Here is a 15,621-nt window from a genome sequence, read left to right on the forward strand (position 1 = left end):
TACGCAGTGTGCTTTCAGGGGCTTTAAATCCATGAGCTGTGCCTCTTTAGTTTTCTATAGAGTGAAATGTGGGAAGCAATGTCCACTGTATACAATTTGCATGTCATGACAGCATTAAACCACGTGTATACAATACAAATAGCATAGCATATAGACTGTACTAATATGTTGTAGTTTGAAACTAAATGTGATTACAAAAATGGCAGCATAATCCAGCACAGGGGATATAATACTGTGTCAATCAAGATCATATTGGTGGGCTTCCCTGGTGGCGCAGTGGTTGAGAGTCCGCCTGCGAATGCAGGGGACGCGGGTTTGTGCCCCGGTCTGGGAAGATCCCACGTGCCACGGAGCGGCTGGGCCCGTGAGCCATGGCCGCTGAGCCTGCGCGTCCGGACCCTGTGCTACGCGGCGGGGGAGGCGCGACACTGAGAGGCCCGCGTACTGAAAAAAAAAAAAAAAAAAAAAAAAAGATCATATTGGTGAGGCAGTGACCAGGAAGAATAGGGCTCATGGCCATCTTATGGTTTTGCATTTTCCTTACTTAAAATTTTTAGTAGATGTTTTATTGAGAGCATTACTAGTCAGGATAGATTAGAAGCAATAGACTATTTGGGAAACAGCCAGCCTCTTCTTGGCAGGCCCTGTGCAAGACACTGTGCAGGTTGCCTTTGTAACATAGGGGACCACTACAAATGATTCCATTACTTCTTTGTTTTGAAGAAAATTTTAATCAATGTTTGCTTTTTATTTTAAAATAGATATTTCTTGCAATGAGGTACCTTGATCCATGTTTCTCACTGACCAGTGTATTAATTTGCTAGGGCTGCTACAACAAAGTACCACAGACTGGGTGGCTTAAACAAAAGACGGTTTATTTCCATAGAAGTTAAGGTGGCTTAATAAGCCACCTATTGTGGCTTACTACCTCATAGTTCTGGAGGCTGGAAGTCCAAAATCATGGATTGGTTGGCTGTGAGGAAGGATCTGTTCCAGCCCTGTCTCCTTAGCTTTTAGATGGCTGTATTCATGTTCATATGGCATTCTCGCTGTGTGTGTCTGTGTACACATTTCTCCATTTGTAAGCACACCAGTCATCTTGGATTTGGGGCCATTCTAATGACCTCACCTTAGCTAATTATATCTGCAATGACCCTATTTTCAAATAAGGCCACATTCTGATGTACTGGGGGTTAGGACTTCAACACATGAACTTTGGGGGGACACTATTCAACCCATAGCAACAAGTTAGAGGTGTTCAAAATGTTTTATCATCAACTAGTATATGTAAAGTGTGGTAACAATATTTAGGTTTAGTTTTCTAATGGAAAGGATCATACCAATGGATAGCTAAGGAGACTATAATCAATTACAATGGCTAATCTGTCTCTAGAAGCTTGTGTGGGCACAGCTGCACCTCTCCCCAACATCCCTCAACCGCCCTGGTGATCAGAATGACTCGCGAACAACTGTTATATATACAGGTTACCAGGCCCACCCCCAGGAAATCTATGCTGTGTATAAGCTCTTCTGGAGAGTCTTATCTTGAGATTAATTTAGATATACTGATTTGGAAGTATAGAAACAAATCTGTGTAATTAACTCCTCCACTCTTCCAGAGAAAGGAGCTCAGGAAAACTTTGAGGGAAGGGGGAGGGGATGGTTGGGACATGGTTAATGCTGAAACCCTATGGCAATGCCAAGACAGGCTGTAAATCAGCGCATGGCGAGCTGTGCAGAGCCAGAGCAATCACTCTGAGCCACTGTTGGGTACAGGGGTCTCCAATTTTGGGGTGCTTGGTATAACTACAGATTACTAAGCCCTACCCCAGAGATTTGGGTTCAGCAGGTCTTTGGTGTGCAGAGAGCATCTGTCAGATGCTTGATTATGCTGCAGTAAAAAGTAACACTGAAACCTCAGTGACTCTTCCTCACTTTGGCCTCATGCCCACTGTGGGCTGGCAGTGCCTTCCTGGTCAATAGTTCTCAGAGCCCTGAGCTGCTGGTCATCAGACTGAGAGAACCACATGTTCCACTCTACCACTGAATGACACAGCTCATCCTGAGTGTCACCAGGCCTCAGTTTTCACCCTGTCACCAGTTTCAGGGGCCAGGATGAGTCAGCCTGCCAAGTGATCAGAATGGGAGAGAACGACTTATTTGTTGAAAAGCACAAATAATAACCAGAGTCTGCCCCTCTGGTCACCAAATATCAACTCATGCTGCTTCTTCCTAATATTTTATATAGAATTTTTATATCTTTGTACAATAGGGATATTGGTGTGTAGTGTCTTCTCTTGAAATGTCTGCTTTTGCTGTCCTCGAAGGATGAATATAGAAGTATACCCTCCTCTTCAGTTTTTGGGAAGAGGTGGTGTAAAATTGCTACTACTTTTTTCCTTAAATGTTTGCCAGGATATTTAAAGGCTTGGACCTCCCTTCCTCCCTCCCTCCCTTCCTTTCTTTCCTTCCTTCTAGTTTTTAACTACATATTCAAATTACTTAATAGATATAGGGCTAGCTATTAAGGTTATCTATTTCTTCTTGAGTGCTCACTTGTGGTTTATGTCTTTAAAGGAATTTCTCCATCGTACCTCAATTGTTGAAAGAATTATTCTAAAACTGTTCATAATAGTTTTTCATTATCCTTTTAATGGCTATAGAACTTTTAAAATTGAAGTATAGTTGATTTGCAATATTGTGTTAGTTTTAGGTGTACAACAAAGTAATTCAGTTATATATATATATTTTTTCAGATTATTTTCTATTAGGTTATTATAAGATATTGAGTATAGTTCCCTGTGTTATACTGTAAATCCTTGTTGCTTATCTGTTTTATGCATCATAGTTTGTATCCATTAATCCCATCCTCCTAATTTATGCCTCCCTTTCCTTTTCCCCTTTGCTAAACATAAGTTTATTTTCTATGCCTGTGAGTCTGTTTCTGTTTTGTATATAGATTAATTTGTGTTATTTTTTAGATTCCAAGTATAAGTGATATCCTATAATACTTGTCTTTCTTTGTCTGACTTACTTCACTTAGTATGATATTCTCTATGTCCATGTTGCTGCTAATGGCAATATTTCATTCTTTTTATGGCTGAGTAATATTCCATTGTATATATACACCACATCTTCCAACCAATCATCTATTGATGGGCACTTGGATTGTTTCCATGTCTTGGTTACTAGAAAGAGTGTTCCTGTGAACATTTGACTGCATGTATCTTTTTGAATTAGAATTTTCATCTTTTCTGGATATGTGCCCAAGCGTGGAATTGCTGGATCATATGGTAACCTAATTTTTGGTTTTTCAAGGAAACTCCATAATGTTCTCCATAGTGGCTGCACCAATTTACATTCCCACCAACAGTATAGGAGGCTTCCCTTTTCTCCACACCCTCTCCAGCATTTATTATTTGCAGACATTTTAATGATGGCCATTCTGACTAGTGTGAGGTGGAACCTCATTGTAGTTTTGATTTGCATTTCTCTAATAATTAGTGATACTGAGCATCATTTCATGTGCCTAATGGCCATCTGTGTGCCTTCTTTGGAGAAATACCTATTTAGGTCTTCTGCCAATTTTTTTTTTTACATCATTATTGGAGTATAATTTCTTTACAATCGTGTGTTAGTTTCTGCTTTATAACAAAGTGAATCCGTTATGCATATACATATGTTCCCATATCTCCTCCCTCTTGCGTCTCCCCCCCCCACCCTCCCTATCCCACCCCTCTAGGTGGTCACAAAGCAACGAGCTGATCTCCCTGTGCTATGCGGCGGCTTCCCACTAGCTATCTATTTTATGTTTGGTAGTGAATATATGTCCATGCCACTCTCTCACTTTGTCACAGCTTACCATTCCCCATCCCCATATCCTCAAGTCCATTCTCTAGTAGGTCTGTGTCTTTGTTCCTGTCTTACCCCTAGGTTCTTCATGACATATATTTTTTCTTAAATTCCATATATATGTGTTAGCATACGGCATTTGTCTTTCTCTTTCTGACTTACTTCACTCAGTAGGACAGATGCTAGGTCCATCCACCTCATTATAAATAGCCCAATTTCATTTATTTTTATGTCTGAGTAATATTCCATTGTATATATGTGCCAAATTTTCTTTATCCATTCATCTGATGATGGACACTTAGGTTGTTTCCATCTCCTGGCTATTGTAAATAGAGCTGCAATGAACAGTTTGGTACATGACTCTTTTTGAACTATGGTTTTCTCAGGGTATATGCCCAGTAGTGGGATTGCTGGGTCATATGGTAGTTCTCTTTGTAGTTTTTTAAGGAACCTCCATATTGTTCTCCATAATGGCTGTACCAATTCACATTCCCACCAGCAGTGCAAGAGTGTTCCCTTTACTCCACACCCTCTCCAGCATTTATTGTTTCCAGATTTTTTGATGATGGCCATTCTGACTGGTGTGAGATATCTCATTGTAGTTTTGATTTGCATTTATCTAATGATTAATGATGTTGAGCATTCTTTCATGTGTTTGTTGGCAGTCTGTATATCTTCTTTGGAGAAATGTCTACTTAGGTCTTCTGCCCATTTTGGGATTGGGTTGTTTGTTTTTTTGTTATTGAGCTGCTTGTAAATTTTGGAAACGAATCCTTTGTCAGTTGCTTCATTTGCAGATATTTTCTCCCATACTGAGGGTTGTCTTTTGGTATTGTTTATGGTTTCCTTTGCTGTGCAAAAGCTTTGAAGTTTCATTAGGTCCCATTTGTTTATTTTTCTTTTTATTTCCATTTCTCTAGGAGGTGGGTCAAAAAGGATTTTGCTGTGATTTATGTCATAGAGTGTTCTGCCTATGTTTTCCTCTAAGAGTTTGACAGTTACTGGCCTTACATTTAGGTCTTTAATCCATTTTGAGCTTATTTTTGTACATGGTGTTAGGGAGTGATCTAATTTCATACTTTTACATGTACCTGTCCAGTTTTCCCAGCACCACTTATTGAAGATGCTGTCCTTTCTCCACTGTACATTCCTGCCTCCTTTATCAAAGATAAGGTGACCATATGTGCGTGGGTTTATCTCTGGGCTTTCTATCCTGTTCCACTGATCTATCTTTCTGTTTTTGTGCCAGTACCATACTGTCTTGATTACTGGAGCTTTGTAGTATAGTCTGAAGTCCGGGAGCCTGATTCCTCCAGCTCCATTTCTCATTCTCAAGATTGCTTTGGCCATTTGGGGTCTTTTGTGTTTCCATACAAATTGTGAAATTTTTTGTTCTAGTTCTGTGAAAAATGCCAGTGGTAGTTTGATAGGGATTGCATTGAATCTGTAGATTGCTTTGGGTAGTAGAGTCATTTTCACAATGTTGATTCTTCCAATCCAAGAATATGTTATATCTCTCCACCGATTTGTATCATCTTTAATTTCTTTCATCAGTGTCTTATAATTTTCTGCATACAGACCTTTGGTCTCCTTAGGTAGGTTTATTCCTAGATATTTTATTCTTTTTGTTGCAATGGTAAATGGGAGTGTTTTCTTGATTTCACTTTCAGATTTTTCATCATTAGTGTATAAGAATGCAAGACATTTCTGTGCCTTAATTTTGTATCCTGCTACTTTACCAAATTCATTGGTTAGCTCTAGTAGTTTTCTGGTAGCATCTGTAGGATTCTCTATGTATAGTATCATGTCATCTGCAAACAGTGACAGCTTTACTTCTTCTTTTCTGATTTGGATTCCTTTTATTTCCTTTACTTCTCTGATTGCTGTGGCTAAAACTTCCAAAACTATGTTGAATAAGAGTGGTGAGAGTGGGCAACCTTGTCTTGTTCCTGATCTTAGTTGAAATGCTTTCAGTTTTTCACTATTGAGGATGATGTTGGCTGTGGGTTTGTCATATATGGCCTTTATTATGTTGAGGAAAGTTCCCTCTGTGCCTAGTTTCTGGAGGGTTTTTAGCATAAATGGGTGTTTAATTCTGTCAAAAGCTTTCCCTGCATCTATTGAGATGACCATATTGTTTCTCTCCTTCAATTTGTTAATATGGTATCACATCGATTGATTCGCATATATTGAAGAATCCTTGCATTCCTGGAATAAACCCCACTTGATCATGGTGTATGATCCTTTTAGTGTGTTGTTGGATTCTGTATGCTAGTATTTTTTGAGGATTTTTGCATCTTTGTTCATCAGTGATATTGGCCTGTAGTTTTCTTTCTTTGTGACATCCTTGTCTGGTTTTGGTATCAGGGTAATGGTGGCCTCGTAGAACGAGTTTGGGAGTGTTCCTCCCTCTGCTATATTTTGGAAGAGTTTGAGAAGGATAGGTGATAGCTCTTCTCTAAATATTTGATAGAATTCACCTGTGAAGCCATCAAGTCCTGGGCTTTTGTTTGTTGGACGTTTTTTTTTTTTTTTCTGGTACGTGGGCCTCTCACTGCTGTGGCCTCTCCCGTGGCAGACACAGGCTCCAGATGCGCAGGCCAAGCGGCCATGGCTCACGGGCGCAGCCCCTCCACAGCACGTGTGATCCTCCCAGACCGGGACATGAACCCACGCCCCCTGCCTCAGCAGGCGGACTCGCAACCACTGCGCTACCAGGGAAGCCCCTGTTGGAAAATTTTTAATCACAGTTTCCATTTCAGTGCTTGTGATTGGTCTGTTCATATTTTCTATTTCTTACTGATTCAATCTTGGCAGGTTGTGCTTTTCTAAGAATTTGTGCATTTCTTCCAGGTTGTCCATTTTATTGGCATAGAGTTGCTTGTAGTAATCTCTCATGATCTTTTGTATTTCTGCAGTGTCAGTTGTTACTTCTCCTTTTTCATTTCTAATTCTATTGATTTGAGTCTTCTCCCTTTTTTTCTTGATGAGTCTGGCTAATGGCTTATCAATTTTGTTTATCTACTCAAAGAACCAGCTTTTAGTTTTATTGATTTTTGCTATCATTTCCTTCATTTATTTTTCATTTGTTTCTGATCTGATCTTTATGATTTCTTTCCTTCTGCTAACTTTGGGGTTTTTTTTTTGTTCTTCTTTCTCTAATTGCTTTAGGTGCAAGGTTAGGGTGTTTATTCGAGATGTTTCCTGTTTCTTAAGGTAGGATGGTATTGCTATAAACTTCCCTCTTAGAACTGCTTTTGCTGTATCCCATAGGTTTTGGGTCATCGTGTTTTCGTTGTCATTTGTTTCTAGGTATTTTTTGATTTCCTCTTTGATTTCTTCAGTGATTACTTTGTTATCAAGTAGTGTATTGTTTGCCCTCCATGTGTTTGTATTTTTTACAGATCTTTTCCTGTAATTGATATCTAGTCTCATAGTGTTGTGGTTGGAAAAGATACTTGATACAATTTCAGTTTTCTTGAATTTACCAAGGCTTGATCTGTGACCCAAGATATGATCTATCCTGGAGAATGTTCCATGAGCACTTGAGAAAAATGTGTACTTTGTTGTTTTTGGATGGAGTGTCCTATAAATATCAATTAAGACCATCTTGTTTAATGTATCATTTAAAGCTGTGTTTCCTTATTTATTTTCATTTTGGATGATCTGTCCATTGGTGAAAGTGGGGTGGTAAAGTCCCCTACTACGAATGTGTTACTGTCGATTTCCCCTTTTATGGCTGTTAGTACTTGCCTTATGTATTGAGGTGCTCCTATCTTGGGTGCGTAAATATTTTCAATTGTTATATCTTCTTCTTGGATTGATCCGTTGATCATTATATAGTGTCCTTCGTTGTCTCTTCTAATGGTCGTTATTTTAAAGTCTATTTTGTCTGATATAAGTATTACTACTCCAGCTTTCTCTTGGTTTCCATTTGCATGGAATATCTTTTTCCATGCCCTCACTTTCAGTCTGTATGTGTCTCTAGGTCTGAAGTGGGTCTCTTGTAGACAGCAAATATATGGGTCTTGTTTTTGTATCCATTCAGCCAATCTGTGTCTTTTGGTGGAAGCATTTAATCCATTTGCATATAAGGTAATTATCAATATGTATGTTCCTATTCCCATTTTCTTAATTGTTTTGGGTTTGTTATTATAGGTCTTTTCCTTCTCTTGTGTTTCTTGCCTAGAGAAGATCCTTTAGCATTTGTTGTAAAGATGGTTTGGTGGTGCTGAACTCTCTCAGCTTTAGCTTATCTCTAAAGGTTTTAATTTCTCCATCAAATCTGAATGAGATGCTTGCTGGGTAGAGTAATCTTGGTGGTAGGTTTTTCTCCTTCATCACTTTAAATATGTCCTTCCAGTCTCTTCTGGCTTGAAGAGTTTTTGCTGAAAGGTCAGCTGTTAACCTTATGGGGATTCCCTTTTGTGTTATTTGTTGTTTTTCCCTTGCTGCTTTTAATATGTTTTCTTTGTATTTAATTTTTGACAGTTTGATTAATATGTGTCTTGGCATGTTTCTCCTTGGATTTATCCTGTATGGAACTCTCTGTGCTTCCTGGACTTGATTAACTATTTCCTTTCCCATATTAGGGAAGTTTTCAACTATAATCTCTTCAAATATTTTCTCAGTCCCTTTCTTTTTCTCTTCTTCTTCTGCAACCCCTATAATTCGAATGTTGGTGCATTTAATGTTGTCCCAGTGGTCTCTGAGACTGTCCTCAGTTCTTTTCATTCTTTTTTCTTTATTCTGCTCTGCAGTAGTTATTTCCACCATTTTATCTTCCAGGTCACTTATCCGTTTTTCTGCCTCAGTTATTCTGCTATTGATCCCATCTAGAGTATTTTTCATTTCATTTATTGTGTTGTTCCTCATTGCTTGTTTCATCTTTAGTTCTTCTAGGTCCTTGTTAAATGTTTCTTGCATGTTGTCTATTCTATTTCCAATATTTTGGGTCATCTTTACTATCATTATTCTGAATTCTTTTTCATGTAGACTGCCTATTTCCCCTTCATTTGTTAGGTCTGGTGGGTTTTTATCTTGTTCCTTCATCTGCTGTGTGTTTTTCTGTCTTCTCATTTTGCTTATCTTACTGTGTTTGGGGTTTCCTTTTTGCAGGCTGCAGATTCGTAGTTCCCATTGTTTTTGGTGTCTGTCCCCAGTGGCTAAAGTTTGTTCAGTGGGTTGTGTAGGCTTCCTGGTGGAGGGGACTAGTGCCTATGTTCTGGTGCTGAGGCTGGATCTTGTCTTTCTGGTGGGCAGGTCCACGTCTGGTGGTGTGTTTTGGCATGTCTGTGGGCTTATTATGATTTTAGGCAGCCTCTCTGCTAATGGGTGGGGTTGTGTTCCTGTCTTGCTAGTTGTTTGGCATAGGGTGTCCCACAGTGTAGCTTGCTGGTCATTGAGTGAAGCTGGGTGTTTGTGTTGAGATGGAGATCTCTGGGAGATTTTCACTGTTTGATATTACATGGAGCTGGGAGGTCTCTTGTGCACCAGTGTCCTGAAGTTGGCTCTCCCACCTCAGAGGCACAGCACTGACTCCTGGCTTTCGCACCAAGAGCCTGTCATTCACACGGCTCAGAATAAAGGGAGAAAAAGTAGAAAGAAATAATGAAAAAGGATAAAAGAAAATAAAATATAGGAAGGTAAAATAAAATAAAGTTATTAAAATAAAAAAATAATTATTAAGAAAATAAAATTTTTTTAAGTAAAAAAAAAAAAGAAAGAAAACGGATGGATAGAACCCTAGGACAAATGGTGGAAGCAAAGCTATACAGAGAAAATCTCACACAGAAACATACACATACACACTCACAAAAAGGGGAAAGGGGAAAAAGTATTAAATCTTGCTCTCAAAGTCCACTTTCTCAATTTGGGATGATTCGTTGTCTATTCATGTATTCCACAGATTCAGGGTACATCAAGTTGATTGTGGAGATTTAATCCACTGCTCCTGAGGCTGCTGGGAGAGATTTCCCTTTCTCTTCTTTGTTCGCACAGCTCCTGGGGTTCAGCTTTGGATTTGGCCCCGCCTCGGCGTGTAGGTTGCCGGAGGGCGTCTGTTCTTCACTCAGACAGGATGTGGTTAAAGAAGCCATTGATTCAGGGGCTCTGGCTCACGCAGGCCAGGCGGAGGGAGGGGTACGAAGTGCGGGGCAAGCCTGCGGTACTTCTGCCAATTTTTTGATTGGCTTGTTTGATATTGGGTTGTATGAGCTGTTTGTATATTTTGGATTAATATCTCTTGTCAGTTGCATCATTTGCAAATATTTTCCCCCATTCTGTAGGTTGTCTTTCATTTTGTTGATAGTTTCCTTTGCTGTGCAAAAGCTTTTATGTTTGGTTAGGTCCCATTTGTTTATCTTTGCTTTTATTTCTTTTCCTTGGTAAACTGATTTAAGAAAATATTGCTATGATTTATGTCCAAGAAGTTTTACCTATGTTCTCTTCTAGCAGTTTATGGTGTCATGTCTTATATTTAGGTCTTTAAACCATTTTGAGTGTATTTCTGTGTATGGTGTGAAGGAGTGTTCTAATTTCATTGATTTACATGAGGATGTCCAGCTTTCCCATCACCACTTGCTGAAGAGACTGTCTTTTCTCCATTGTATATTCTTGCCTCTTTTGCTGTAGATTAACTGACAATAGGTGTTTGGGCTTATTTCTGGGCTCTCTATTCTGTTCCATTGATCTATATGTCTGTTTTTGTGCCAATATCATGCTGTTTTGATTACTGTAGCTTTGTAGTATTGTCTGAAGTCTGGGAGGCTTACATAATGGCTATAGAATTTTTGGTAAAGGAACCTCTCTCATTCCTGATATTGGATTTATGTCTTAAGTTTTTTCCTGATTAGTCTGTCTAGAGGTTTATCAATGTTACTGATCTCAACCAGCTTTTGATTATATAGATTTTTTCTACATTTTTTCTCTTTTAATGATTTATACTCTGATATTTATTATTTATTTTCTCCTGCTTACTTTGGATTTATTTATTTATTCTTCTTTTACTAGCTTCTTCATGCGAGGGTTGAGGTTATTCATTTATATATATCTTATTTTCTAGTATAGATATTTAGTGCTCTAAATTTCCTTCTAAGTAGTGGTCTTCCACCAATTTTGATATGTTTTGTTCTACTTCCCTTCAATTCAAATTACTTTCTGATTTCCATTTTGATTTCTTCTTTGATCCTTGGATATTTTAGATGTATTTACCTACACCAAATTTGGGGATTTTTGCAGTTACCAAATTTAATTTCACAGTGGTCAGAGAATATATTTTGTAAAACTTGAATCCTTTTGAATTGATTGAAACCTGTTTTATGGTAGAATGTGGCCTAGTCTCATAAATATTCTATTTGCACTAGAAAAGAATATGTATTCTGCTGTTTTTGGTTGGAGTTATGTCAATATGAACAATTAGGTCAAGTTGACTGATAATGTTATTCAGGTCATTCATATTCTTGCTGATTTTCTGCCCACTTGTCTATCAATTATTGAGAGGTGGATATAGAAATCTCTGACTAAGGCTGTGGATTTGTCTATTTATCTTTGCAATTCTATGATTTTTTGCTTTACATATTTCAAAATTTTGTTACTAGGGTACATAAACATTTAGGGTTATTATGTCCTCTTGAAGAATTAACACCTTTATCATTATGAAGTACCCTTCCCTATCCATAGTAATATTCTTGCTCTGAAAACTAATTTGATCTTAATGTAGCAATTCCAGCTTTCTGTTAGTGTGGTATATTTTTATCATCCTTTTACTTTTAACCTTTTTGTGTCTTTATATTTAAAGTGCATTTCTTGCAAATAGCTTATAGTTGGGTCTTGCTTTTTTATCCAATCTAATAATCTGTCTTTTAATTGATATGTTTAGATCATTGATATTTAACTTGATTAGTGATATGGTTGAATTTAAGTGTATCATCATGTCACATTTTCTAATTGTGATTTTAGTTATAATTATATCACTAACTTCAAGTGATATTATACCACTTAACATAAAGGATAAGAATCTTATAGTAGTATAATTCTATTTCTCAACTCCTGGCCTAGGTGTCTTCCCCTGAGACTCCTGAATTAGAGCCAGGTGACCCTCTTCTAGGCTCCTGGCAGCCACCACCTCCTGTGAGAGAACACATCCCACATGGTAGTGTCTTTGCCTGCTTGTAACATGTATACGGCAACCACAAGTAATGCCACAAGAGGGTGGTTGAGAAGCTTGGAAAGATAGGGGCTGGTGGTAATCAGAGAGGTAGAGATGAGACATCTGATGATGTGTCCTGGTCAGGGCTAGTCAGGCAAAGCAAGAGCTAAAACTTATACAGTGGGATCAGAGCTCACAATGGCACTCACCATTTGAGGATCTTGAGTCTTCCCTAAAGATCTTTGCAGGTCATGGGGAACAATGGGCTATTTGAAAGAATGAACCTATCTATCTATCTATCTATCTATCTATCTATCTATCTATCTATCTATCAACTGTTTTCTTAGGTGGATCAGCCTAGATAGGTAGAAGATAGGTAAATAGGAACATAGATTCCTTGTTTCCATATATCTAACTGTATTTATCTATAGATAGATAAATAGATATATAGATAGTTTCTATAGATGATAGATAGATAGATAGATAGGGCAAACAGTGTTTTATGATTAACCAGGGTTGGGTTGTCAGGAAGTGGCTTCAGTCAAAGGTTACTGAGGAGCAACAATCAGAATTAGGCAAATGTGAGGAGATGAAGCCTGGATAAGCTGGTGACCTGAGTCAGGAAGCGGTGGATCCTGCAAGACCCACACCATCATATCCTGAACTGCTCTTGTGGCCTAGTACTGCCTTAGCTCATGTTCATTTATGATGTATCTTATTTCTCTGTCTAGCTTGTTGGAGGCCTATCTCATAACTTGTCAATTTATTCTTCTCCTTTAACATCTAGCATGGTGTCTGGCACCTATTACATGTTCAGTGCAGAAATGTAGAGGAGAATGACATTGATAAGACCAAAATGACATTTCAGGTTCATGTACCTGGAAGATTAATGATGTCATATAAGAACTAAGACAGTGAGGGAAGAGAGAGTTCTGTGGGGGAAGATGGAATGTTTATTTGTGAATCTTGTAGCATGTGGTTCAGAGGGCAATATCAGGTAGCTGATTGGGTTCGCAGTCTTAAAGCTCAGCAGAGACAGGGTGGGGAAATGGCAGAGGAGGTACAGAGGAAGCTTGGGAGCCGAGGAGTGGATGCTTGGCTAAACTGAGCTCTGGGTGCAGGCAGTGGACTCCCTTCTCTTGGACAAAATCGCTCTCAACCAAAATTTCCCATGATCGGTGATACATTTATTTTGTCCACAACTAGAAAAATGAAAGTGCACTACTTGAGCATTAACCCATGGGTTGATCTGAGGAGAGTAGCCTGTCCTGTTTGATTTGATGGGCTAGAAGGCAGCAAGGTTCTGGGTGTGCGTGAGGGGCTGAAGGTGACGCTAGAGAAGACACCTGTGGAAAGGAGCCCTGGGGACCTGGAAGGCCAGATTCAGTTTCTGCTTCTCCGAACACAGAGGTGGAGAGGCTCCCACAGGCTGGCCCGGGAGCTGAGCTGAGCAATGCTCCTGTGTAGCTATTCAAAGTTGGTCAGCTGCTTGAGAGAGTGGCAGTCACTAATATGGCTTGAAAGAATGGCTAGAAAGTCTCTGATACTTTAGGGATGGGCTTTGAACGATATCCACTACATAACGAAGTTCAGAACATTGCATGAAATAATGGCACTCTCTGCACCTTCTCTGAAGCTGCTGCACCACCTTGTCCCCCCATTCCTGTCCCAGTGCAGCATTTGTGTGTGTGTGTGTGTGTGTGTGTGTTCAGCATTTCAGAAACCTAATTCATATGTTTTTATCCTCTTCCTCCTCCTCTTCCTCCTTTTTATAGTATCATAACCTCACAGGTTGTTTAATGAGGTGTGAATTATGGAGGTGTGAATTATGTCTATTGAGGGAATTATGGATCTGTTTCTCTGTAGAGGCTTTCAGGTTATACCCAAGTTTCTTCTGTTTTAGCAAGCTACAAAGAATCAATAGGTACTGAGTGGAAGTACTTTACTTATCTTCATTCTAAAAACTTTTCATCTTTGAAAGGCTGACCCTTTAGAGAAAACCATGGTGGCATTTTCCTTGTCATTGAGCCCAGGCTTGTGCAGTGCTTCACAGGTCTTGGGAGAATTGCCCTGCCTTGACTCTGCTCTGAGCTAGTGTCAACTGATCTAATCCTGCTTGAAAGTGTGTGTTCTTTTAATTTCATCTTGAATTTTTAAGATATGTAGTATAGTGCATTGTACATGAGAGGTGATTCATGAAAATACTGTGCTTCCTTATATTCTTTTAGTGGATATTTTGAGAAATTTATGTAGTATCTTTAACAGTAAACTAGAGGTTAAAAGTAAAATTTCATAAGATATTCTAGTATTTTAGGAGCCAATGAATTGGCAATTCATTTTTCTCTTCTCTATCAGAAGAGGTTTAAATTCACTGATGGGTGAAAATTTGCCTCATTCTTTTAATTTCAGAAGTGCATAAAGTTGTCTACATTTCTCTCCTTTGTGTTCTTTCATAGACACAAGCTCAACTTGGGGGCCTGGTCAGGAGGGAGGGCTCTCCCCATCTCCTGCTATTACCAAATGCCCTACTGGGGAGACCAGGCACCACCTACTACACTTGTATTTCTGATGTGTATTAGATCTGTTTAAAAGATTGGGCAATGTCTGGATTTTGAACTGAGATCTGAACTACTGGCTCCAAAAAGTAATTTCTTGGGAGGGAAAAAGTTTGTTGGGTGCTAACTTTCATATGCCTATTCAAGAATTTATTCTTCACCCAAAGAATTGAAATTATCTTTGCATCTACTGTAATTTTTAAAAGTCAGCTTTGTCTTCTGGTTCTCTCATAATAACATGAAAGCTAAGAAGCCACTGCTTTGGTTTGGTCCTTGGAGATCTGCATTACAGGTGTGTGTTTTCTCTTCTTGGAGGGTGCTGAGGGGAGTAGGTGCTGATGTCTGAGATTGCAGGAGAATGAAGCCTTGGCTTTCCTTTCCTGCAGAACTGAAGCATGAGATCCATGTCTGGCGCCTTACTGCACAGCGCATCAGCCCAGCCAGCCGTGAGGAGACAGCGGTTCGAGGTCTACTCCTGGGGAAGGTGCTGACACTGGAGCGCTTGCTGGCCCGAAGGCTGCACAGCTTCCAAAGGTATCAAGCCAGGCCCTGCTCAGACCACTCTTGGTTTACAGCAGTGGTTCTTATCTTTACCAGTTATACTCAATGGTTGGATTGTATCAACAACCTATTTATGACCACCCTAAGAGTGTCCAAATGTCATGTGCAAAATGTGAGCTAAAGTGATTGCGAAGAGTACCCCATGGTACTGCGAAAGAGTAGCATTAGCTGCATGCTACTAAGTAAGTTTTGGGTGCCATACACTGTGCTAAACCTGTTATGATGCAGCATTTTATTTAACTCTCACTTAGCTCTCTGGAATGTGTGCTGATATTAGCCCCAGCTTAAGGATGAGAAAACTGAGGCTCAGAGAATTTGAGAAACTTGCCCAGGGTTTTGCATCTAGGAAAGAGTGATGCCAGGAATTGAGTTCACACTCAACTACTGCCTGTCACACTTCACATCTAACACATTGCATAATAAAAATTTAAAAAATATATATATATAACAAACTAATCTAACAAAATATTCTCCCAGTAGTTGATTTTCCAGGAACTCAAAGAA

General features: G+C 39.1%; 1 protein-coding gene across 1 annotated transcript in view; it reads left to right on the top strand.

The window, feature by feature from the left end:
- OCA2 (OCA2 melanosomal transmembrane protein) overlaps positions 1 to 15,621 on the top strand; it is a gene marked incomplete at both ends in the record, with an annotated part of 232,040 nt that overhangs the window by 111,117 nt on the left and 105,302 nt on the right. Inside the window, one exon of the mRNA XM_079924777.1 lies at positions 14,943 to 15,090. Coding sequence (XP_079780903.1) covers positions 14,943 to 15,090 — 148 coding nt within the window. The remainder of the gene's footprint in view (positions 1 to 14,942; positions 15,091 to 15,621) is intronic.

This window comes from Stenella coeruleoalba, assembly GCF_951394435.1.
Source record: "Stenella coeruleoalba genome assembly, chromosome: 6".
Lineage (NCBI taxonomy): Eukaryota > Metazoa > Chordata > Mammalia > Artiodactyla > Delphinidae > Stenella > Stenella coeruleoalba.